Source organism: Lithobates pipiens, unplaced genomic scaffold, assembly GCF_037356315.1.
Source record: "Lithobates pipiens isolate NorthernLeopardFrog02 unplaced genomic scaffold, aLitPip1_a1.2 Scaffold_1, whole genome shotgun sequence".
Taxonomy (NCBI): Eukaryota; Metazoa; Chordata; class Amphibia; order Anura; family Ranidae; genus Lithobates; species Lithobates pipiens.
The window spans coordinates 185,273,293-185,300,580 of record NW_027507685.1 but is presented as its reverse complement, the minus strand read 5'-3'; the positions used below and the strand labels follow the sequence as shown (position 1 = coordinate 185,300,580).

The following is a 27,288-nucleotide window of genomic DNA, read 5'->3' as shown; positions in this document are numbered from 1 at the left end:
CCCTAGAAGAAGTGCTCTCCCAGGGGGTTACTGTGCAGGCGCACTCCAGAGTCTAGCATTTACGTCCATAGACACAAATGGCCCCGCCCCCTTGTCATTGGGTTTGATTGACAGCAACGGGAGCCAATGTCTGCACTGCCATCAATCTATCCAATTAAAAGGCGGGACCCCGCACAGAGAGGGAATCAAGGGGCTCAGGTAAGTACAATGGAGGGGTTGGCCACTGCCAGAAAAAACTTTGGATGCAAAAGTGATTGTAAAGGGTAGAAAGGGTAGTTTTTTTGAAATGACAAACATATACTTACCTCCGCCGTGCAGCTCATTTTGCACAGAGTGGCCCCGATCCTCCTCTTCTGGGGTCCCTCGGTGGCTCTCGCGGCTCCTCCCCGCATCAGGTAACCCCCTAGGAGAAGCGCTCTCCCGAGGGGGTTACCTTGTTGGCAAGCTCCCGAGTCCAGCATTAAAATCCTAAAACCAGTGTGTAGGGCTGCAACTAACGATTATTTTCATAATCGATTAGCTGGCCGATTATTGTTTCGATTAATCGGTTAATAACCTTAAAAAAAATAAGTGGGTCAAATTGACGTTCATTTTCAACCACAGTGACGGGAATATTTGGAAATAATAGAAAACTTCTTAGTCAAAGTAATTTTCAGACAGTGTATGTGGTTTTCTTTTAGAAATGACATTCATTTTAAAAACAGAATGTTAAAAACAAGTGAAAATTTCAAACAAAATTCTTTCATTCAGCGACTTTTCGGCTGAATATTCTCATCTGCAAACGGATCTGTGTAGCCAGCATAAGGCTCGGGGTCACACCTATACAGTTTGCTTTTGATCTGTTTCTGCAGTGCTTTTTGCTGTGCGTTTTGATTTTTGCTCACATGATTTTTACTGCAATTTGCATTTTTTTGGGCAGATTGAAAAACACAAATTGCTGCAAAAATGCATTACATGCTTTTCTGCAGCTTCTCCATTGAAGTATATTGAACCAATAAAGGACAATTTTGCATTAAGTCCCTGACCCTTTCAGATGTGAACATGCCCCATAGGAAGCCATGTAAATATACTGTAGGGCATTTCTGCAAAAAGCACCAATAAACACATAGATGTGAACTAGGCCTAAAATGTTTAGTAACATAATGGGGTTAAAATAAATTAAAATTAGCCCTTTATAGTAAAAAACAAAAAAGGAGATAATCACTACTGTAAGGGGTTCATTTTTTTTTACTGTAGAACAATGAAAGTAATATTTTCAGTAGTGATTATTTGTTCTTTGTACTATAAAGGGCTCATTTTAGTTTTTTTTAACCCCATTATGTTACTGGCCGATTAATCGATTATGAAAATAGTAATCGATTAATTTCATAATCGATTAGTTGTCGATTAATTGATTAGTTGTTTCAGCCCTACCAGTGTGGAAGGTTGAGGGATCATCAGTGATCTACCGCACTGTTCCTGAGAGATTGTGGATTTATAATTTCATGCTTGATAGACCTGGTGTTGTCCACATGCGGGTCCTTTGGCTCTGGTAAGAGTACCCACCTTCTGTGTATCTGCTTGATGTCTCTGCTTTTAGATGACCATTAGATCACAGCTCAGGTTGGAGCTGCTGTACTAACATTCTGATGTTAGTACAGCATCATTTTCCGTGCCTTTATCGGCCGAATGCCGATAACAATTTTCGCCTGAAATGTTTTGGCGCCCGAAATTTCGGTGCATCTCTAGTTTTCGGTCATGAGCCTTCGATAGAAATGATGTAATGATTAAGCATATTTGTACTGTGTGAAACACGTATATGGCATTGTGTGTTGGTGTCACCACAGTGACTCAATAAACGGCATTTGGAATCACTCGATGTGCCGCCATCTCTTTTCATTTCAATATTATCCATGGAGGCGGGCCGGGGCTGGCACTGTTTTGAAGGTTCGATTAGGCATACTTACTTCACCTGGAGCAGCGAGTTCTTTTTCATTTTGATCTAGCCTTTGACAGAACCCGCTCCAGCTGCCCTACACATGGGCTGAATGTCGCTCGGTTTCTATTGAATGCCCAACTTTTTTATTGTTTTCTATTGTGTCCTGACATTTAGCCCTTGTGTGCTAGGCTTAAAGGGGTTGTAAACCCTTGAGGTTTTTCCCCTTAATGCATTCTATGCATTAAGGTGAAAAACCTTCTGTAGTGCAGCAGCCCCCCCCCCCTTTACTTACCTGAACCCGATTGTTCTAGTGACAGGGACAAGCACAGCAGTTAAAGCCGCTATCTCAGGTCCTCATTGTATAGATTGATAGCAGCAGAAGCCATTGGCTCCCACTGCTGTCAATCAAATCCAGTGACACGGGTGCTGGGGTCCGGGTTAAGTCTTGCTGTCTGTGTCAATAAATGCAGCAGCAGGACTCTGGAGCTGGTGCTCTCCGTGGAATATACAGTTCAGTTTCGGGCACCAGCACACAAAAATAATATTGGAGAACTGGAGAAAGTGCAGAAAAGGGCAACCAAACTGATATGGAGGAGCTCAGCTATGAGGAAAGATTACAGGAACTGGAAAAGAGGAGATTAAGGCCCCTTTCACACTTGTGTGACTTGTCCTGCGACTTGGGACTGCAAAGTCACATGACAAGTCCTACCCCATGATTTCCAATGATTACCATTCATATCTGTGCAACTTCAAGTTGCACCGACTTCAAAGTAGTCCCTGCACTACCTTGGTCTGACTTTGATGCAAAATTTACACAGGCATTCCCTAAAATTGCGGGAGTGAAATCACCATGTATAAATTCATAAGTGGTCAATATAGTGAACTTGGTGTAGATCTATTTTCTTTAAAGTGATTGTAAAGTCTTTTGATGGTTATTTTTCTAGAAAAAAAAAAAAAGTTATACTTACCTCCTCTGTGCAGTGGATTTGCACAGAGTAGCCTGGATCCTCCTCTTCTGTGCTCCTGGCCCCTGCCTCCTGTCTAGTGCCCCCACAGCAGCTTGCTATAGGGGCACCCGAGCCAAGTCACAGCTCCCTGTGTCCATTCAGACACTGAGCCCCAGCCCCGCCCCTCTCTCTCCTGATTGGCTGACTGACTTTGACAGCAGCGGGAGCCAATGGTGCCGCTGCTGTGTCTCAGCCAATCGGGAGGGAGAATCTCGGATGACTGAGACAATCGTGGACATCGCTAGACAGAGATGAGGCTCAGGTAAGTATTTAGGGAGGCTGAGGGCAGCTGCTGCACACTTAAGGCAATTAAGATAAAAAACCTTCTGACTTTACAGCCCCTTTAAGGTCATTACGGAGAAGAAGGGGGCACTCTCTATGTCTGGAGGAATAGAGGTGTAAGCCTCACATGCTGAGGCTTCTTTACAGTAAGAGCTGTGAAAATGCAAAATAGACTTCCCCAGGAGCTAGTTCTAGCTAGCTCAGTTGGCTAGAAGAAAAGCTGGATGTACAGTATTTATAAATGCATAGATTATATCTGGATATTATAGCAATAACACCACCCTACATTGTTGGTTGATGGAATATCTAATTGCCTTAGAGCAGTGATGTCAAACTTAATTTCACCGCAGGCCGCATCAGCATTATGGCTGCCCTGAAAGGCCAGTTGTATCTGTAAGACCATGTAAATAGATCTACTATTTGTCATAATAAATAATTGCCTCTGCATTTGATTTATTACTGGTTTTAGTATAAGACTGAAGCTGTGAAGGGCAGATGCAGACCGGTACCACTTACACCCCTGTAGCAGATGATGCAAGTCTGAAAAGGAAGGTTGGACGCCGCGGGTTTCCTCCACAAAAAACTTTATTGGAGACTGCTCAGAAAGAACAAAGTTCTGCCATGGTGTTCAGTCTCTAATAGTTTCTTGTGGAGTATACCAGCAGTGTGCAACCTTTCTTTTCAACCGGCATATAATTGTTTTATCCCCATAATTATAAGCAGATGACCCCCACCTTCCCTTACATCACAGTGCCCACCCCCCTTACCCTGTGCTGCTGCTGGGAAGAATCGGGGCGGAGCTGTGAAACAGAAAGTGCCGGGGGAGGACCAGAGGAGGGCTAGAGTCAGCTGCTGGAATATTTTGAATGCTGAGATTGGCAGAGATGAGGGAGTGCTGTGGCTGCACAGAGAGACGCAGGATCTGTAGGAGGAGATTGGTCCTCCTTTCTTCTTCCGACTGCAGAGACCAAGAAGAGCAGAGACACGCTTCTCTGCAGTTGCATGGAAAAGAGCAAGATCTGGCAGAGGTGCTCGGGAATTCGGTGGGGGCAGAGGCGGAGGAAGGGGGCTTGCAGAGGTGCGAGGGCCACATGAAATGGGCCAGATTTGGCACGTGTGCCTTAGGGGATCAGTGGATATATTTTATTTTCCCTTGCTGTAGCAAATTGTACAATGCTTTTATGAGATTTTTTTTTGCCTCCCTTTGTATCAACTGTGAGTTTAGTATTATGTTGCATGTTTTATATAGTGCCCTTTCACACAGGTCATGTTAGTTCTGATCCTGAACAGATCTGCTGCAGAATCGGAGCCGAGTAGCATGGATGTCTATGGGCGGTCAGATGTAGACAAACATGGGTCCATTTAAATCCAACAATCTCTTATCTGTCACATTTATGTCTGGAAAAAAAAAAAGATTCAGATTTTCCTTGAGAAACTAAGAGCTAATCAGATGTCAATGGACAAACAATACGAAAATCGGATGGAAAAATTTGTACGACGAGCTGTCTGCCGATTTTTGGATCGTTAGTACAGTGCTTTCCACAGACGATCAGACAAAAGCTGGATGAAAATCGAATGTTAAGGTCACATCCGACAAAGACTATAAAGTTTTTGTCGGATGTGAACTTAACGTCTGATTTTTCATTAGTACGGTTTTCGTATGAACAAAAAAAAACGTAAGAGTGAGACTACGCATGCTCAGAAATGAAAGAACACATACAAAATTATTCAACACATTACATCGCTTCTGATGTTGTATTCTGTCGTACGAAAATTTTCGTATTGTGCGTAACCTCTTCAGATTAGCATGCCACAAAAAACGGACATTCAGTCGTCCAAAAATCTAAGCGTGTGTACGAGGTTTAACAGGTATGTTCCAATCAGATCTGTCTGAAAAACTGACCAGTGGATCTATTTCTAGTTTGATCGCACTGTGTAATTTTAAAACTTTTAAGATTAAATATAAACAAAGAAGACTTTCTCAATTTTGAAAATAATTGTATTAATTCCTGAATTGCATTGACAGTTCACTGACTATCTGTTTCCTGGAGCTGGCTTTTTTTTTAAGCTACCTAAAGACATTCATGATCTGACTAGCTAAATCCACACATCTGGCACATCAGGCAAAAGTGAAAGTTGGCAGAAAGTTGGTGAGAGTTTGCACCACTAATGTGTTCCTCATAGCGATTGCACCCATAACAATTACATTCTAGATGGGTGAAACACGTTCCAGGACAGACCTAGGCTGGAGGGACGCAGCGTGTGCTGTCCATCAATAAACTTATTGGATTCTTGTGACTTCACTGGTGTGTGGCTTGTTGCTTGAAGTATAGTGCATACAATATCTCACAAAAGTGAGTACACCCCTCACATTTTTGTAAATATTTTATTATATCTTTTCATGTGACAATACTGAAGAAATTACACTTTGCTACAATGTAAAGTAGTGAGCGTACAGCTTGTATAACAGTGTACATTTGCTGTCCCCTCAAAATAACTCAACACACAGCCATTAATGTCTAAACTGCTGGCAACAAAAGTGAGTACTCTCTTAGGTGAAAATGTCCAAATTGGGCCCAAAATGTCAATATTTCGTGTGCCCACAATTCATTTCCAGCGCTGCCTTAACCCTCTTGGGCATGGAGTTCACCAGAGTTTTACAGGTTGCCACTGGAGTCCTCTTCCACTCCTCCATGAAGACATCATGGAGCTGGTAGATGTTAGAGACCTTACTCTCCTCCACCTTCTGTTTGAGGAAGCCCCACAGGTGCTCAATAGGGTCAAGGTCTGGAGACATGCTTGGCCAGTCCATCACCTTTACTCTCAGCTTCTTTAGCAAGGCAGTGGTCATGTTGGAGGTGTGTTTGGGGTTGTTATCATGTTGGAATAGTGCCCTGAGGCCCAGTCTCCGATGGGAGGGGATCATGCTCTGTTTCAGTATGTTACAGTACATGTTGGTTCCCTCAATGAGCTGTAGCTCCCCAGTGCCAACAGCACTCCTGCAGCCCCAGACCACGATGCTCCCACCATTATGCTTGACTGCAGGCAACACACTTGTCTTTGTGCTCCTCACCTGGTTGCCGACACACACACTTGACATCCATGTCCTTAGTCTGCTTGTCTTCAGCAAACTGTTTGTGGGCTTTCTTGTGAATCGTCTTTAGAAGAGGCTTCCTTCTGGGACGACAGCCATGCAGACCAATTTCATGCAGTCTGTAGCGTATGGCCTGAGCACTGACAGGCTGACCACCCACCCCTTCAACCTCTGCAGCAATGCCAGCAGTACACATACTTCTATTTCTCAAAGACCTCCACTGGATATGAGCACGTGCACTCAACTTCTTTGGTCGAACATGCCATGTTTAACTTCCAGTGACCAATATGAGAGAGTGAGAGCGATAACACCAAATTTAACACACCTGAGACCTTGTGCCTTGGGCCCAATTTGGACATTTTCACTTGGGGTTTACTTCTGTTGTCAGCGGTTTAGACATTAATGGCTGTGTTGAGTTATTTTGAGGGGTCAGCAAATTTACACTGTTATACAAGCTGTACACTCACTACTTTACATTGTAGCAAAGTGTAATTTCTTCAGTGTTGTCACATGAAAAGCTATAATAAAATATTTTCAAAAAAAAGAGGTGCACTCACTTTTGTGAGATTTTGTACATGGAGTGGAAGCAGGTTCCTGGGCTTCTCATCTGGCTAGCCATACAGCGAAGGAATGAGTGGGCAGCTTAGATGCAGTGAGATACTCGGAGACCCTTTATGAAGATGTGTTGATCTTCGAGGCTAAACTTGCTTAAAAACTGTTTCCTAGTTGGTAAGTTTGAAAAAAACCCCACAAGGCCATCAATTCCAACCTGTGTGTGTGTGTTTTACACCCCTTTCACACCAGGGCGTTTTGCAGGCGCTATAGCGTTAGAAATAGCGCCTGCAATCCGCCCTAAAGATGCTGCACCATTGTGTGTAGTGTGAAAGCCCGAGGGCTTTCACACTACAGTGGTACGCTGGCAGGACGTCAGAAAAAAGTCCTGCCAGCAGCTTCTTTGGAGCAGTGAAGGAGCGGTGTGTTTACCGCTCCTCCACCGCTGCTCCCCATTGAAATCAATGGGGCAGCGCTGTAATACCGCCGGCAAAACGCCGCCATTGCGGGTTGTCGGGAAGAGGCCCTTGTCCTCATCAACATGGGGACAAGGTGCTTTGGGGTGGGGGGCACGCGGCCCCCCTTCCCCAAAGCACCCCCCATGTTGAGGGCACGCAGCCTAGTACGGCACAGGAGGGGCGGCACTCGCTCGTCCTCACCCCCTTTCCTGACCGGCCGGGCTGCGTGCTCGGATAAGGGTCTTATATGGACCTTGGGGGGGGGGGGGGGACCCCATGCCGTTTTTTCGGCATAGGGCTTTCCCTTTAAGTCCATACCAGGTTACGGGGCCAGCGACATGTCAATCTCGCCGCCAAAGGCGGCGACATTGACTTCCTTCGCTAGTCCTGGCTACCTGGAGCCGCGTTCAAAATGAACAGACTTTCCTCCGTGTGCGGGAAAGTCCGTTCATTTCAAAAGTCCGGCGGACTAGCACACACACGGTCGGATTGTCCGCCGGACAATTTTTGAATCAAAACTACTTTCTAAGTCCGCCGGACTTTTGGGGAAAAAAGTCAGTCGGAGCCCACACACGGGCGGATTGTCCGGCGGATAGTTTGATCGTGTACGAGGCATTAGAAACTCTTTTTGTTTCTAGAATGTCTTAGTTTCTGCACTGCTTGGTCTACTTCATGTTGGTATGAGGCATATCCTTCTGTGATCCATACCAGTCTTGTCCACCCATCAATGCTGACATTAGCTCAACAGTCCTTCCATACCAGACTCTGTCTGCTAAGCAACCACTGGTGTCTTAGATGCCTGTGTTCTTTTCGCACTCTTACCAGGTTGCTACTTGGATACTATACCAAGCCAGCAAGGCAAGGTATGCAGGATACATAGCTTTTCTCTGCATCAGATCACCTTGGTTACTCTTTCGCTGTATCATGTCCTCCCTGGGGGATGATCCCCACTTCCCTGGAGGGGTGTTACTAGTACTGCTAAATCTTCATGGCATCAATGCAACTGATGGCATGTTACTGAACATGACTGTATTGTAGAACATACAACAAATATGTTTTGGTAGGTTTTTATTTTTACCCAAACCTTTGTGAGCGCAAAGTTGTCAGGGTTCTGTGAATCACAAAATACTCTCGATTTGATGTGCTTTTAGTCCTCAGTAATTTAATATGAAGGTTTGTAAGACGTGTACTTCTGGCAAGATCTTGGCAAGCTCTGCCGTGGTTCACCCGAGCCCAGCTGCCAGTGATTTTCCTCTGGTACTATTCTGGGAATGTATATTCACTGACTGGCTTTGTTTGCTACACAATGGCAAGAAGGCATGGTTTTGTAAAAATAATATAACAATAAAAACCACAGCATCTTGTAACATTACTTCTCTCAAAGTGAGGCATTGTTATGGCTTTGGTAGTTTATACCACCACATTACCAAAATGACAATAGCTCTAGTTAGAGCATTTGCAATCCTCTGTGGTATTTGTGTGGTCTATGAGTCAGAAAAATGACTGTCCTGACTATTCCCTCCAGTCTTTTTTTTTGCGCTCCCCCAGACCCTGACCACTGCAACTAGATGTGTAACTTGTAATAAGTAGTATTCTACGTGCTGTTGTGAAGTGTTTAGTAATAGCCAGACTTGTAAAATAAATACCAAGATAAAAATTAGAGCTGGTATATACAGAAGGACTATTGTTATTAGAAGGAGAGATTTACAAGTAGAACTCCAGGCAAATGGATAAATGCACAATATGTTTGTGTGTTATATAGACTGATGAGCCATAACTTTATGATGACCCACTTAAAATTGAGTAGGTCCCTCTTTTGCTGCCAATACTGCCCTGACCCATTGAGGCATGGACACCACTAGACCTTTGAAGGTATGCCGTGGCATCTGTCACCAAGTCATCAGTAGCAGATTATGAAGTCCTGTAGGTTACTAGGTGGAGTCTCCAGATTGAACTTGTTTTTCCAGCACATTCCACAGATGCTCGATGAATTGAGATCTGGAGAATTTTGAGGCCTGATCAACACCTCAGACTTGTTGTGTTCCTCAAATCATTCTTGAACCATTTTCGCAGTGTGGCAGGGTACTTTATCCGGCTGAAAGAGGCCGCAGCCATCAGGGAATACCATTTCCATGAAGGCGTTCACTTGGACACCAACCATGTTTTAGGTAGGTGGTATGTGTCAAAGTAACATCCACATGAATGGCAGGACCCAAGGTTTCCCAGCAGAACATTGCCCAAAGAATCACACTGCCTCTGCTGACTTGCCTTCTTCCTATTGTGCATCCCTGGTGCCATCTCTTCCCCAGTAGACAACACACACCCAGCCGGCCATCCACATAATCTAAAAAATGTGATTCATCAGATCACTTTTCTCTATTGCTTCCTAGTCTACTTCTGATGCTTATTTGACCATTGTAGGTGCTTTTGGCTATGGATTGTGGTTGAGTTGCTGAACAATGGAGTGTATGCTACCTGTTTTCCCAAAGTTGTGCCTTAAAGTGTAACTGTACTTTTTGCACAGTTCAGATTATATTGTACTATTTCATTTTCTGCCCCATCCACCCTGCTGCAAATGCTCCAAGGGAGTGCAAACTCTTCATAGGATTACATGGCGAGTGTACTGTGCATGCACAAGTACAAGGATTGTGACAAGTGGCTCAGTAGCTTTGTAGGCCATATATCCTAGAATCAGGGTTAGGGGACTTGGAGTTGGGAATGATGCAATTTAACTGAAACTGCACCAATTGTGCAGATGCACTTTAATGCTACATTCATAACTTAAAATGTATATTTACTGAAATAACGCAATAACAGTAGTTTTCCCTTTTTTAAATGGAGGATGTTAGTGACAGTATCAATGGCTATGAATGAAATAAGTTATTATTTTTTTTAAGATTATACTTTATTTAAAAAAATCGAATTTATATGAATGCAATAAAATTTTGATACAAGTGATTATGATGATGATTATTATTGTTACATTTACGGCATACATGCATTTCTGTTCAAACTCTTTACCCATTTTACTTTCTCGAACACAGAATATTAGTGGACTTGTACCACGTAGTAATATTTGATATTCAACGAATTTTCAGGTTTGCAGTAAATCCCTAGGAATTAATTAATATTTTTCTCTGCATCTTTAAGAAGGAGAGGGGAAAAAAAACGGTAAAATAAAAATATCCTCATTCATATCTCTTTCCCTACACATTTGACTAATGTTGCAGCAGATACAAATCACCTCCTTTATTACCTATAAACTGTTCCGTCCTACCATAGAAAAACGCTACTAATTTATATGGCCCTGACATTTTATAATTTTTCCTGATTTTCAGATAAAGGATTCTATATTTAAAACTTTAATAGTTGAGCCCGAGTTCATTTATCTTTAATTTTTGAAACGGGGGCACGTAATTCATATCTATAATTTTATGCACACTCCGTAACATTCATGGGACTTCATTTGTACATTAAAATTCCTTTAAGACCGTTATTAATGATTTATATAACGAACTGTCCTATTAATCACACTAGTTTTCACATTTTATGATTCCCTTCTATGTTAATACTATCTTTATGGTCTGTATTAATGTTTTATGTCCCCTAATTTCAATTATAAATCAAGCACATTTTTCTGTTTTTGTTGGTATTTTCTGAACTTCGTGTCAGCTTTAAAAATTTTATGCACGCTGCTCTCTCTTTTCTGAAAGTCCCCCCTCCCCTTTCTCCTACCCCTGTTCCCCATCTTTCCATACATGCATTATGAAATATTCATGACATTGGAATTAATTGTGATCTCTTCTCTCAGGAAAGTTTCACCAACAAAGTAATTCTATTGTTTCCTGTCTGTTTTCTAGCGCAAAAACTGGAGCGTCTTCGCAAGGAAAGGCAAAACCAGATCAAGTGTAAGAATGTGCAGTGGAAAGACAGAAACACGAGCCTTTCAGGTACCCTTACCCTTCTGTGGCCAAAAGACATCTAATTGGTATAAACTTCCAGTAATTTAGAAATGCAGGGAGCGAATAAGCTTTTCATTCATGAGTTTATCAGAAGAGGTGATTTTTTTTTTTTAGGCAGTTTTGTGGCGGCAGGGGTGCTGAGAATATTTTCCCTCCTCACTTTCTGTCTTCCAGTCGGTACACAATATGGTCCATCAACACAGATTCATTTTTTGGGATGGGGTGATGAAGAGAAGGGTCATCATGGACAAGGCTCAAAGCCCAACTTTAGGCAAATAAAAAAAAAAAATATATTCCCTACAGTGTGGCTGTACTTGCACTGCCAGTGTTAATAGCGAATTTTGTCTAGGGGAGAGGGGAAATAGTTTTACTTACTTGCTCCTCCACTCCACCAGCAGACGACGCTCCACCACAAACCAACGATGAACTGTTCCTTGACAACCTCACACCCTGTGCAGGACTATGGAACATGTTCTGGTCTTGATAACGTCAGAACCCTAGACCAGTGGAGGTGTAGACCCTGCAAGGACAGGCCTAGCTGCAGGGAGGAGCCGAGCATGGGGAAAGTAAATCTCCTTTTTTGTCCTACCTAGACCTAAATGAGTAGTTAACACCTTCAGTAAGGGCACTGCCCAAAAAGTTTGCCTGCAGGGGTTAGCTGCTTCTTTAGGTCGAGGGCAAGGGTCTTCAAACTTTCTAAGCAAAGAGCCAGTTAAATGTCATTCAGGCTTTAGGGGGGGGGGGGGGGGGGGGGGCAGACTGGCCAGTGAGATTAGAACATAACCTGGCATCAGTGGAAGGACTAGTGCCCTATTATTGGTGTCGGTGGGAGGTATGGTGTCTCGTTGCTGTTGTTATTTAGGGGAGGAATAGTGCCCCATTACTGGTGTCTGTGAGATGAATTATGCCCCCCAACACTAGTGTCTGGGGAAGGAATAGTGCCCGATCATTGGCATCAGTGGATGGGATGGTGCCTTAAAGGCTGGAAGAAGGCAAGCAAAGGGTCACATGCATACTATGGACTGCAATTTGGAGACCACTGGTGTAGGGGAACAAAAAGATTTACTTGCCCAATCCTCATTTCCTCCCCGCCGGGTCTGCACCACCACATTTCACCCGTCTAGGGTCTTGACTGCAAGGGATAATATGTTGTTTGCATTTAGTTGGGCTATAAAACATCTGTCAAGTTTGCGCTCTGAATCTTCCTTCCCCATTGACATCCATTCCCCTTATTTCTTGTCCGGTATTACTGTAACAGTAAGGGGAAATCACTTAATTGAGTCATGTATAGCAATAAGAAGCACTTTATCAATGTTTTTACTCTTCTCACATGTTTTAACTTGACTTCTAAATCTTTTTCACTGCATCAAACCTAAAAGTAAAGTAAAACTCAAGGCAAATATAAGAAATCTAGGTTTTTTGTTTTGTCAAGTAATTAAGATGCACGCATTTTACTAATCCATAAGAGCACTCTGCTACTTCATGGTTACAAATTACTGCTTTGCCTAGGAAGCTGAATTGCTGAACCGGGAAGATGAATTGCTCAGTTAAAATATATGCTTTTCACCTGTCTGGTTATGCAGTGTTGACACTGTGTGTGAATCTTAAAGGGGTTCTAAAGCCTCAAGGTTTATTACCTTAATGCGTTCTATGGGGGGCCGGGGGCCGAGTCCCGCTGTCTGTGGCAATGGATGCAGCAGCGGGGCTTGGGAGCGAGCCCACATTGGTGCCCCCATGGAAATTGGTTTCCTATTGGGGCACCAGCAAGAGACGAGGAGCCAGGAGCGCCGGCAGGGACCCAGAGAAGAGGAGGATTGGGGCCACTCTGTGCAATTCTATCCCCATGTTCTGGGGTCAAGTCTAACATTTTTTTTAAGGATTTCCTTCACTTTCTTAGTGACAGTGGTTACCAGTACAAAAAGTAAATCTCCCCGAAGAGGGATACAGACAGCAATAAAACTTGACAAAGTGTCTAACCCTTGCCCACTATATCCAAAACAAAAACATTTTTTTTTTCTGGCGATACATTGTTTTTTCTTTTAAAACCCAAATTAAATTGAAGGGATAGAATATATTAGTAAAATAGTTGAACAGTCATTTACAGTGACAAATTCCTAAAATGTATTTTTATACACCTGTTGTTAAACCTTAGTTACAGTGAGAGGAAGCCATACTTTGATGGCTATAGCTGCTGCTTCTAAGAAGCTGGGCACTAGGCAACGCAAAGACCGTGGCCCAATCTAGTCGCTGTTCTTCTGCGTGTAGAGCACAAACTCCATTTAACTTACTGTTTTGAGGAAGTAGATCATCTCTCTCCCTCCAGTTTAGCTGGATCAAGACTTTCAGCATTAAAATCTGTCAAGAAGCTGTTTGCAGTGCCATACAGAACCTTCCAAGCCTGGATGTTCACCTCGGCAGCCAACAAGTTCACATTATCTTCTTATAATTTCACTGCAAGTACTCTTCTCTTCTGTGATGTACCAGCTTGGAAAATAACTGCAAAGGCTATCATCATGGTTTCATACCTCCAATATCTATGCACCATAGTCATTGTACCCAGTTTCTGTGCCCAGTTTGTTGGAATGGTGAGTAGACTGTTCCCCCCTAGACACTGAGGCATTTTCCTTAACGTTTTATTCACTATAGCTGGGCTACTTTTACCCTACTTTTACTTTTGATTTTTTCCTCTGTGGTCTCCTATGGGCAACTTTACTGGTGCATGCTTAAGGAAAGTGGGTGCCCAAGTCACTCCACTGGGTTTCACACAAAGTTTTACTGCAGCGGAACACAGCAAGGCTGCAGCTCATCACCAGTAGGGTCATCTGCCTGCCATTCTGCCTTAGTGAGTTCTATACAGCCTGGCAAACTAGATCCTCGCCAAAGGTATAATACCTACCTCCTCCTTCTGACTGGTTTTTCATTTCGGATTTCCCACTCTCTTTGCATTTTCTCTTGTGGCTCTGTTCATGTCTGTTAAAAGGGCTTGTAGGTCAAGGTGGTAATATCTCTGTCCCATCGGAAACATTGCCAGGGCTTCTGTGCAATTATTTTTACCATACTGAAGCAAACCCAAAAGTTCAGAATTTCTTCCCTGATGACGTCTGCCATCAGAGAAATGGATTGTTTTCCGTAAATGTCGAAGATGATTTATCTCTAAATGCATGCATTTCCCTTTTGGGGATCAAAATTCCAGGTTGTGGCCCCACATTTTGGTTTCACCACTGCTCCCAGAGTGTTTTATCAAAATTCTAGCTCTGGTCCTGGCAAAGCTGATGTCTGGGAGAATATTGGCGGTTGGCTATCTTAGCTACCTGTTCATCAAGGTAACCTTGACTGGGAAAATAACACTATGCAACCATGCAAAGCTTTTTCCCTGTTCCTGGTGCAAGTCTGGAGTACCTTAGCCTTATCCTAGGCGCAGCAAAGGTTTTCTTGCATGGGGAAAGAGGAAGGCTCTTTGGCATCAGATCCAGAATATTCAGATGCAGCACAGGTCCTATGTCCGTTGCATGCTACAGAATTCAGCAGAGGGATATACTGTCAATGTTGGGCAGATCTCCTTTCTTCATAGACAGGGACACTTCCCTTCTACTGTAAGCCAAACTGTGGTAGCATTGATTGCCGATGGTATTATAGGGCAGACCTTTTCTGCTCCTATCTTGTAATTGTTTCACCAGTATTCAAAGCCTCTTTGGATGGGTAAATGATCTCCACACCTGTTCTTGCATGGATTCTTAATGTTCAAAACAACATAGTTGTTTATCACTGTGGATCAAGGCTATGTCTGTCATACCAGCATTGGGGTCAGAAGCTGCAAGGCCACCTTGCGAAAATCCAGACTGACAATGTCACAGCTGTAGCATACAGAAAAAACATCAAGGTGGCAAGAAGCCTGTTCTAAGGGAAAATTGCACTTTGCTGGGTGAAAAGTCAAATCGTGTCTTTCAGTGGGCATCCTGAGTCTACAGCATCTTGATGCCTGGAAATGGTCCCTTTATCTGTTTAATTAGATCTGTCAACAGCAGGGAACACTAGACATGGATTTAAAGGCATCATGTCACTGTCGCAAGGTGAACAGGTTGATATCCAGAGCAAGAGACCCACTGGAGGATGTAGTACAGGCATACCCCACTTTTAAGTACACAATGGGGTTTATTTACTAAAGCTGGAAAGTGCAAAATCAGGCTCACTTCTGCATAGAAACCAATGAGCTTTCATGTTTTATTAACAAAGCTTAATTGAACAAGCCAAGGTTAGAAGCTCATTGGTTTCTATGCAGAAGTGAGTCTGATTTTTCACTTTCCAGCTTTAGTAAATAAACCCCATTGTGTACTTAAAGAGGAAGTAAACCCTGATGAATTTACTTCCTCTTTCATTCCCTGCAAAGGCAAAGCATAATGGACTACTATGCATCGCATAGTAGTCCATTATGTGTCACTTACCTGACACAGGAGCCAGCGAAGTCACCGCTGTCCCCTGTAGTCCGGAGCATCCATCTTCTCGGTGGGGTCTCGCAGCTCCGCCGCTGTCATTCGGCGAAGCCGCGATGACGTCACTCCCGCGCATGCGCACGGGAGCCGAGACGCACGCCATTGCGCGGCATCTTCGTCATCGAAGATGCCTTGCTCGGTGCGCCTGCGCGCCGCTGTGTACGGCGCATGCGCCGTAGACAGCGGTGCCCTTCTTCGGGCAAATATCTCCTAAACCGTATAGGTTTGGGAGATATTTCTTGGACCTACAGGTAAGCCTTAATCTAGGCTTACCTGTAGGTCAAAGTGGTTTGTAAGGGTTTACAACCACTTTAAAAGTGGGGTATGCCTGTAGTTGCTTCCATGTCACAAAAGTCTCTCCTGTGTTTCTACCGCTGAAGCTTCTTGACCACTGTGGAAGATACAGTTAGAAGAGTTAACCACTATTTTGAAAAGTCTGCACTGGCCAAGAAGAACTTGCTTTCATCTTGATTGGACCTTCTGTTTCAAACCCCAATTTTGCATGCTGCTTCCCAGTTGGTGACTTTTGGCTATTGAAGCACAGATTCTGAGAGAGCAAGGTAAATTCAGAGGGTGATTCTTACTGAAAGACAGGCTTGCAAGCCCTCTTTTCACAAGGTGTAGCACCACATGTGGAAGGCTTATATTGGGTAGTGAGAGTCTCTGTATTACCTTTTCTGTCACTTGGGTTCTGAGTTTTCCTTGGTTTGTTGTGGATCAGTGATTGGTGTTGGGTACCAGTAAGTAACAGATAATAAATTAACTATCCTGTTCCAGTGGCTCTTGGCCTCTCTTTCTCTGGTGCATCCACAGTGTCACCCACATTGTTTCTCCTGTCAATAATTACTCCGGCCCCCTGGGACCTTAACTTGGTGTTGTCTGTGCTTCAAAGGCTTCCTTTTGAAACCTTACGTGAGGTCCCTCTTCTGACCCTGTTTTAGAAAGTGGCCTTTCATGTTACCATTACTTCAGGTTGGTAGCCTTTTCATCCAAAGTAGATTGCTCTGCATACAACATATATTGTGATAGCTTGCAAGGTCTAGCTAACCTGCTAAAGCTGTACTTTTCGAAGACTTATTCTCTGTCTATTATTTTCCGAATGGTCTCGTACTTTTCTTTATAGTATCACCATATCTCAATGAATTTACTGGATTATTTAACAGGCTTATACCTTGAAGGGATGGAATCTTCTGTTTGACATTGCTGTTTACTTTTTTTTAGGGGCTGAGTGCTTCCAGAGCTTCTGGGTAGCAGGCATTAGTCTCCCAGGAATGCAGAGCTGATTCCTGCACTTCTGTTTTTACACATTATCCAAATTTGACTGTATTGATGAGGTTGCGTTCATTCTTGCTGTTTATGTTTTATCTCCCCCTCTTTGTGGGACTACTTTTGGATGTTTCATCAGTTAAAATATGCCTTCCTGTGTTCATATGTGAATGCTGCAAGAAAATGTAATTTTTGTCCTCGCTTTAAAATCCTTTTCTCTAGTAGTTTTACTCTTATGATGGTCTTTTTGTGCCTGTTGACATAGATATTCTCAGGAGTGTCACCTTTAATTACTACAGGTTTCTTCCTGCTTGCTAAACCTGAGCTTGTGCTGTACAATCTGAACTATAGCCTCTAGCAAGCACTGTTCTCTTTTCTGTACTTTTGCTGCAACCATCAGCTGACGTATGCCATCCTATTCCCTCCAATTTCATCTCCAAATACAGAAAGGTTTCTTCACAGTAAGAGATGTGAAAATGTGGATTAGGCTCTCTCCAGATGTGCTTCTGGCCGGCTCAGTAGATTGCTTTAAAAAAAGGCCTGGGCTCTTTCCTTAACCACTTGCAGACCGGACCAATTTGCTGGTCAAAGACCAGACCCCTTTTTGCGATTCGGCACTGCGTCGCTTTAGCTGACAATTGCGCGGTCGTGCGACGTGGCTCCCAAACAAAATTGACGTCCTTTTTTTCCCACAAATAGAGCTTTCTTTTGGTGGTATTTGATCACCCCTGCGGTTTTTATTTTTTGCACTATAACCAAAAATAGAGCGATAATTTTGAAAAAAACACATTATTTTTTACTTTTTGTTATAATAAATATCCCCCAAAAATATATAAAAAAACATTTTTTTCCCTCAGTTTAGGCCGATAGGTATTCTTCTACATATTTTTGGTAAAAAAAATCGCAATAAGCGATTATTGATTGGTTTGCGCAAAAGTTATAGCGTTTACAAAATAGGGATTAGTTTTATAGCATTTTTATTAATAATTTTTTATTATTTTTTATTTTACTAGTAATGGTGGCGATCAGCGATTTTTATTGGGACTGCGACATTGTGGGGGACCCATCGGACATTTTTGACACATTTTTGGGACCATTGTCATTTATACAGTAATCACTGCTATATAAATGCAGTGATTCCTGTGTAAATGACACTGGCAGTGAAAGGGTTAACCAGTGGGTGGCAGTGTAGGGGTTAAGTGTTCCTAGGGGTGTGTTACTAACTGTGGGGGGGTTGGGCTTTCATTTAGTGAACACTGATCTCTGCTCCAATCACATGGAGCAGAGATCAGCGTCACTAGCTGCTAGGCAGAATGGAGAAATGTTGTTTACACAGCATTTCCTCCATTCGGCCGCTCCGTGAGACGATCGCGGGGATGCCCGCGGCGATCGAGTCCGCGGGTCCCGCGACCGGACTCACGGGGGTCCCGACCAGCGCGGGAGCGCGCCGCCGGCGGCGCGCTTCCGATGGCAGGGCGGCATTGAATATTGGACGTACCTGTATGCCAATATGCCTGCTCGTGCCAATCTGTCGACGTACATCGTCGTGCGCTGGTCGGGAAGTGGTTAATGTACATAATCTTAACTGGGTACTGACATTTATAGGTAAAGTTAATCCAGGGAATATCGAATATCTGATTACCTCTCGGGGGACCGGGAAATAATTTTTGGGGATTTTTGCCTTCCTCTGGATCAACTGTGGGTATAGGATCGTATATATGGGATTGTATGTTTTTATTTTTATTTTTACTTTTTTTTTTTTTTTTTATTGGCTGAACTGGAGGTACTTATGTCTTTTTTCAGCCTGACTAACTATAAACCTTGGTAAATCCAGGAGAAAATAATTTTACTGTGAATTCAAAAGCAAACTTTTGTTAGGGAGTCTTAGATTTATGTTTAGGCATTTTATTTGTCTATGTAGTATTTGCATTTAGTATTTTGATTATATTATCATTTTTTTTGTTATACTGACATATTTTTACGTAGCTTTTCTGTTTGGCAAATGATATTTAATTGGTGTGGACAAGTGAGACTTGCCATGGGTGGCTTAGTAATGTTTACTGATTGTAAGTATCGCTTGCAGATATCAACCTGGTTTCACTCTGAAGGCAGGTTTGAAACCGTGCAATTTCAGCTCAACTTGCACGATTTCATGCCTGCATTTCAGTCCAACTTCAGGAGCGATTTTAGAGACATCTGTGAGGGTTCCTGCACAGATGTCTATTGAAATCCCCCCCCCGAAGTCACCAAAAGTAGTGCAGGAACTACTTTTGAGAATCGGTTTGACATGCTGTTGCCGACAATAGGCAGGGATTTGACATGTCAAATCGCATGTCAAATCGGCCTGATGTGAACGGTTGTTTTTAGCAGTCAGTGGCACTTAAACTTATAAGGAAATGTGGGTTTGAGGGGGGCAGGGGGAGCTGTTCCCCGCCAGGAGAACACAGTGATTACTGCTAGTAGCTATAATAGCTGCTAGAAATAATTGATCAATCAACTTATGTACATTCAGCCATACACCGCCCGAGATTCGAACTGTCTATGGCCAGCTTTAATGGAATCAATTTTGAAATTGGCATGAGCTGCTTCTGAGATCATTCAGAGTTCAATGACGGGTGCATTTGACCTGCTTCAAGTGTGCTTTGCATTCCCATTGACTTGTATGGGAATGCAAAACCAGTCTGAAGTGAACAAAAGCCTATCAACAGGGCTTTCCATTGCTCTTTGATTGGACTGTTCAACATTGCCTGAGCCTTTTCTTATTCTATTTAGCACACTTTGCTTACTTCTGTAAAGTACTAAAGCACAATGTTTTTTTTTTTTTGTTTGTTTTTTTTCTAAATCTCATTTATATTTTTTTAAACTTTACTTGCAGCAGAAGAATTAAGTTCGTTGTTTGAAAAAAAAGATTTTAGGGAAAACACCCCTTATAGTGGGAAACCATCTATATTATCTGTACGCCTGGAGCAGTGTCCTCTACAGCTAAACAATCCCTTCAATGAGTACTCTAAATTTGATGGCAAGGTGAGAAACATCTTATTTTTTATGTTGAGATTTGCATATTTTATCCACAGATGTCCAAATGAATTTTCATGTTGGGATGTACCGCAATCCTCTTCTGTTTTAGTTTTCTTTTCCATAATTCTCTCTGTAGACTTGTTGAACATAGTTTTCATGTGTATGTGAATGTCACATAAAACAAGCAATATTATTATGTAGGGCTGCAACTAACAATTATTTTCATAATCGATTAGTTGGCCAATTGTTTTTTTTGATTAATCGGTTAATAACCTTAAAAAAAATTATGGTGTATAATTTAGTTAATATGTAAAGTTTTAAAAAAGCTATTTATTCTTAAATCTCTCTATGCAGTGGTAAATATAAATAACCAACTTTATGGATAGGGAGCAAAATATCTAATCAGAGAGATACTGTATATACTATTAGAGGGGATATATGGTATATACTATGAGAGGAGATGTATACTGTATATACTAATAGAGCAGATATATACTGTATATTCTATTAGAAGAGATATACTGTATATACTATTAGAAGAGATATACTGTATATACTATTAGACAAGATATAGTGTATATACTATAAGAGGAGAGATATACTGTATATACTATAAGAGGAGAGATATACTGTATATACTATAAGAGGAGAGATATACTGTATATACTATTAAAGGGTGAATCTGTTAAATATCAGACTCAGAGATCAAATTTTTTTTAATTAAACATTTTTGTTTGATTTTGTAATCATTAGTGGGGTCAAATCGACATGACGGGAAAATTTGGAAATAATAGAAAACTTCTCGGTGAAAGGAATTTTCAGACAGTGTATGTGCTTTTCGTTCAGAAATTACATTCATTTTAAAAACAGAATGTTAAAAACAAGTGAAAAAAGCATGAATGTGTCCCATAGGAAACTGTAGTGGGTTTCTGCAAAAAGCGCGAAAAAACACATAGATGTGACCCAGGCCTAACAAAATTAGTAACATAATGGGGTTAAAAAAAAACTAAAATTAGCCCTTTATAGTACAAAAAAATCACTACTGTAAGGGGTTAATTTTTTTTTTTTTTTTTTACTGTAGAACTGTGGAAGTAATCTTTACAGTAGCGTTTATTTGCTCTTTTTGTACTATAAAGGGCTCATTTTAGTTTTTTTTTTTTAACCCCATTATGTTACTGGCCAATTAAACGATTAGTTGTCGATTAATTGATTAGTTGTTTCAGCCCTATTATTATGGTAGTGAGAGTCCTCTCTTCCAGACTACCCACTGTATATAGACGTCAATAATTTGATGTTAGATACCGTTGTTATAGCAGCAGCTAGCTGCCATAACCCTGGTATATTTTTATACAGTGGGAGATCCTCTTTCACTTAAAAGTGGTCCCGGCAGCGGATTCGCCACATGATCACTTTTATGGACAGTGGGAGAGGTGATCCCCTCCCGCCACTTCCCGGTTGTTTCCTCACTTACCGGAGATGTCGATAAAGGGGGAAATAATCAGATCCCCTGGAGAGATGGGCAGGAAGTCAAGTGAGAGCAAGATTTTCCCCACTTGACTCTATGCCCTTGGAGGACCGTAGTGACTTCTGTCGTCACTTTTGCCTCTAGGCCTTTTTTTCTCTTATATTCACCGACCGACACAGCTCCTCTCTGTAACAAAACGGGCTGTCAGCCCTGTCACTGGAGATTACTAGGCAAGTTGTAATACAACACATCAGAACATTTAGTTCCGCCCAGGCGGCAGTCCCTAGGCTACAACTCCACATCCTGCTCTAGCAGAACTCAGTTTTTTCTTGCCTAGTGAGCAGATAAGACCTAGGAACACTGCGGGCCCATAGGTCCGTGTTTTTTTGGTGCAGAAGCTTGGCTTTCTGGGCAAGATGAATGATCCTGTGATCTTCTATCAACACCCGGCTGGGTGACAGGCTAGTTCACTTATCCTTGTAGTCTCCCCAGTCCGGCCTTCGAGCGTGTGCAGGTCGCAGCTAAGGCTCGGCAGGCCATGACATACCTCGGCTCCAGAGGTGGTCGGTGAGCTTTATGCTCCGGGGCATACATATGACCGGGCTACTAATGTCTGCATCACAGTATGCCAAGGCCAGTAGTCTTCCCTGTACTGATCAGGAGTTGACTACTGTTGAATTTCTCCCAGCTTCAGGACTGGTAAGTACAGCTCTCCCTGCCTGACAGGGTGGAGCAGCTGGACATTCCCTGGGAGGTCGATTCGGGGGTCCCCCTCACCCCCTCTCTTCTCTCCCCTGTCCCTAACTCCCTGCTTCTCCCCTTCACGGGGGTGGGGGGGGGGGGGGTGGCTGTACATGTGCTGAGCGGTGTGTGTGTGCCTGGGCTCTCACCTGGGGGTTTTAGCTGTGCTGGGTGCCTGGGTCCTGCAGCTTAGTCCCACTGGATGCCTGTGTAGTCATGTCCCTGTGTTAGTGTAGCGCTGTGCCTGTCACATGTTCTGTCTAGTCCCTCATAGCGCTGTTCGGCGGCCATTTTAAGTATGGGCAACGGTCAGACTGGCTTCTGGCAGCCATTTCCTGGCGATTCCCTATGGAGAACACCGGTGGCCATTTTTTTGTAGCCGGACCATGTTTTTGTGCTCTAGCAGCTGCCCCTGTGCCCTCTGCTACCTGCTTGGTCATCACAGGGCGCTGGGAAGGTCATCCTGTTTTCTGAACACGTGTGTTTGATCGCCCACAGATCGTTCACCGATCGTGCGACCGGCCGGCCTCCGACACAGTTTTTTGCTATCTCTGCATCTGGGAGCACTGGGGATCATCAGGCATCGTGGTAATACAGAGCAGTATGGCCCAGGGTGGTGAGTCCAGCGGGTTAGAGCCCCTCAGCCAGCGGCAGCAGGAGGGTGGGACTGTCACTGTCCTAAGTCCCCTTCGGGTGGCAGACAGGGTAGGGTCAACATGGCTTCAGAAACTGGTGTTTCTTCCCCCGAAATCCAGGCAATTGCAACCGGGTCACCTGCGGACTGCGCGGTCCCTATGGACACCCTTATGATGGTCCTCAATTCGTTCATTGCCAAGATAGAGGCGGTACGTGGGAAGAAAGGTTCTAAAAAGCGCCCCCTGGACGGGGGGTCCTCTGGGGAGAGCTCTGACGCAGACTCGGGTCCTGCTGGGGCCGGTGACCCCTGCTCTGTTTTGTCAGACGACGCTGCCCAGGACCGTTCAGACAGTGAGTATGAGTCCCCGTCCGGGCCCGTGCGCAATAAAGCGCTAGTTGGAGCATTTATCACAGCTGTGCGTGATACCCTGAAGATTCAGTAGCCAGCGGATCCATCTGCTGATATACTGGTCCCTTTTGGATTCCGCAAGCCAGCACGTTCATCTAAGGTATTCCTGTATCTGACTTATTTTGACAAGTTCATTTACAAGGAATGGGGTCGCCCGCAATGGACCTTTTCGGTCCCCAAACACATGGCAGTGCGTTACCCCTTTGAGGAAAGCCTTCTCAAGAAATGGTCGGCTCCTCCGGCTGTGGACCCCTCAGTATCCAGGTTAAACAAAGTAACCACAATCCCGGTTGAGGGGACTCCTGCATTCAAGGATCCCAAGGATAGGAAGGCCGAGGTGGTGACTTGTTCCTTGTTTACGGTTGTGGGGTCCGCCGTGCGACCTGTACTGGCATCCGCACTGGTGTCGCAGACACTGAGTGGGCAAAACTGTTGCACCGCAAATTGGGAGAGCAACAGGCCTCCCCTGTCTGCGTTGAACTAGCAGACCAACTAGTGCAAGGCCTTAAGTACGTCTGTGACGTGGTCCTAGATACTCTACCTCTGTTATTCAGGGCTTCAGTGTCAGCTTTGGTGCTGAGGCGCCTGATTTGGTTGAAATGCTGGTCTGCTGACCAGGCATGCAAGAAAGCCCTGACTGATCTTCCCTTCCTTGGCGACCGGCTCTTTGGAGCCTCGTTAGATGACATTATTAAAAATGCCACTGGTGGTAAGAGTACTCTACTCCCACAGGCCAGGAAGGCTAAGGAGCCACGCCGCAGGCAAGGGCCCTCTTTTTCCGCTCACAAGCGGCTTTTTCGTTCGCCCAGTGCTTCGACAAAACGTCCCCAGCCCGACAGGACGCCCACAGATGGTCAAAAACTTACCTGGAACCGCAAGCCTAACAAGCCTGAGAACAAAAGTGCTACAGCATGAAGGTTTGCCCCCACCCATGTCTCGGGTGGGGGGGTCGCCTTCAGGAGTTTGCAGCCCAGTGGTCCTCCCGGTTATCCGACCAATGGGTCTGCGATCTGATTTCCACAGGCTACAAGATAGTCTCTCTCTTGGCCGCCGCACAGATCCTTCCCCTCCAGCATACCGTATCCCCGGTTCGCCTGGAGGCCCTGTTGGGGGCGGTAAGGGGCTTGCTGAATCGAGGGGTGATTGTACCAGTTCCGGAATCGGAACACTTCCAGGGATTCTACTCAAATCTGTTTGTGGTTCCCAAGAAGGAAGGGGTATGTCCGATCTTGGACTTAAAAGCCCTCAATCACTTTGTAAAAGTGCAGAGGTTCAGAATGGAATCAGTTCGCTCAGTAGTCGCTGCACGCCATCAAGGCGTCCTTAGACATCCAGGATGCATACCTGCACATACCCATATGCCTTTGGCATCAAAAGTTTCTGCGTTTTGCAGTCGGGGAAGCCCATTACCAATTTGTGGCTCTTCCTTTTGGTCTGGCATCAGCTCCCAGAGTCTTTACCAAGGTACTGGCTCCAGTATTGGCATTGCTGAGACAACGTGGGATCGCGGTCGTGGGCTACCTGGACGATTTCCTCCTGAGAGCATCTTCCGCCTCAGAATTAGAGCAGGATGTGGCGACCACCATGCAGACCCTGCAAGAATTTCGGTGACTGTTGAACCTAAAGAAGTCGGTGACTGCGCTGACCCAGCGTCTGGAGTACCTAGGGTTACTGTTGGACTCCAGGGAAGCTAGAGTTATTCTCCCTTCAGACAAATTGCAGACTCTCAGGTCCGCGGTGAAACTGCTGATGAACCGCAAGTGGTCGTCGCTCCGGTTTTGCATGCGAGTACTGGGACTCATTGTAGCTTCCTTTGAGGCAGTACCCTTCGCCCAGTTCCACACCAGAGTACTGCAGAAGGAGATCTTGTTGAAATGGGACAAATCTCAGTTGTCCCTGGATCGACAGATCCAGGTGAGCCAGCCAGTCAGGGACTCTCTGATCTGGTGGTTGAGGTCCCATGTGATTCACTCCGGAAAATCATTCCTTCTTCTGAAGTGGACGGTGGTCACTACGGACGCCAGTCTATCCGGCTGGGCTGGAGTGATGGGGGTTCAGTCGACGGTAGAATCAGAGTTGCTGATCAGTCTGCTCGAATTGAGAGCAATCAGGCTGTGTCTCCACATGTGGTCGGTGAGACTTCAAGGGCGCCCGATCAGTATTCAGTCGGACAACACCACGGCGGTGGCATACATAAATCACCAAGGGGGAACAAGAAGCGCAGCTGCTGCTCGGGAGGTCACTCACATACTTCGGTGGGCAGAGCGATACGTTCCGGCCCTGTCGGCCATTTACATCCCGGGAGTGGAAAACTGGCAGGTGGACTATCTGAGTCGACAGATGCTGGACCCAGGAGAATGGGCATTGCATCCGGAGACATTCAGGCTGCTGTGCCCGAAGTGGGGAACGCCAGATGTGGATCTATTGGCCTCCCGTCTCAATCGGAAGGTGCCAAGATTCGTGTCCAGGACAAGAGATCCACGGGCAGACGCGTTAGACACGCTGGTTTCCCCGTGGGATCAGGATCAGCTGATCTACGCCTTTCCTCCACTAAAATTGTTTCCACGTCTGCTTCGCAGAGTGGAAGCCGAGGGGATCCCAGTGATACTGGTTGCCCCAGATTGGCCTCAGCGTCCTTGGTATGCAGATATGGTGTGTCTGGTAGCAGACGCTCCCTGGTGACTGCCGTTGCGAGAGGACCTTCTGTCTCAAGGTCCGATTTTTCATCCTGCTTTACCATCGCTGGCTTTAACAGCATGGCTATTGAGATTCAGGTGTTGAGGAACCGGGGTCTGTCGGACTCGGTGATTCCAACTATGTTGAGGGCACAGAAATCTTCTCCAAAGATATACCATCGTACCTGGAAGGCCTACATCTCCATGTGTGAGGAGAAAGGGTGGCAATCAGTGTTCCTTTTCCATTGCAAGGATCCTGCTGTTTCTCCAGCAAGGAGTAGACCAGAGATTGGAATTGAGCACCATCAAGGGGCAAATTTCAGCTTTGGCTGTCTTTTTTCAACGGCCCCTGGCATCGCACTCCTTAGTGAGTACCTTCGTTCAGGGGGTATGACATGTTGTCCCTCCAGTGCGCCCACCGTTACCCTCATGGGATTTGAACCTGGTGTTGTCGGCGCTTCAAAAACCGCCGTTTGAAAATATCAGGGAGATTCCCCTGTTGACTCTTTCCCAGAAAGTGGTCTTTCTAGTGGCCATCACATCGGCCAGGAGGGTTTCAGAATTGGCAGCCTTGTCTTGCAAGTCGCCTTATCTGCTAATCCACAGGGATAAGGTGGTGTTGCGTCCGCAACCGTCTTTTCTATCGAAGGTGGTCTTGGCTTTTCATATCAATGAGGACATTGTATTACCATTGTTGTGTCCTAAGCCAAAGCACCCCAAGGAGGTGGCCCTTCACGCTCTCGATTTGGTTAGGGCTCTGAAGGTGTATTTGTCTGCCACGGCTCCCTTTCGGGAGTCAGACTCACTGTTTATTTTTGTGGCTGGTCCAAAGAAGGGTATGGCGGTCTCGTCTGCGACCATTTGTAGGTGGATCAGACAGATTGTAGTACAAGCCTATGCCTTGAAGGGGCAGGTGCCCCCTTTTCCGGTCACGGCCCTCTCTACAAGGGCAAGCGAAAGGTCTTGGGCCTTCCGACACCAAGCGTCGGTCGCTCAGGTGTGTAAGGCGGCGAACTGGACGTCTGTACACACGTTTATCAAGTTCTACAAGGTAGACGTCAGTGCATCGGCTGATGCCTGTTTTGGCCGCAAAGTTTTGCAGGCGGCCGTGTGGTTGCAATTGCAATTGCTATTTTTTCCTGGTTTTTCGATAAAAAAAAATACTGGTTTTAACTTGTGAACAACAAATGTCAGAAATAGGCCTGTTCCTTAAGTGGTTAAATAACTTTTCTTTGAATTTCTGTCCTTGGGTAAAAAGGGGTTATCACTGGTGTAAATCTGGCTGTGTAAGCAAGATAAACCAAACCAAAAAAAA

The 27,288-nt window shown here is 44.5% G+C and overlaps 1 protein-coding gene across 1 annotated transcript in view; it reads left to right on the top strand.

Annotated features, from left to right (window-relative positions):
- Positions 1 to 27,288, top strand: part of MAPKAP1 (MAPK associated protein 1) — a 341,504-nt gene that overhangs the window by 34,469 nt on the left and 279,747 nt on the right. The window contains exons 3-4 of the mRNA XM_077478999.1: positions 11,172 to 11,261; positions 19,905 to 20,053. Coding sequence (XP_077335125.1) covers positions 11,172 to 11,261; positions 19,905 to 20,053 — 239 coding nt within the window. The remainder of the gene's footprint in view (positions 1 to 11,171; positions 11,262 to 19,904; positions 20,054 to 27,288) is intronic.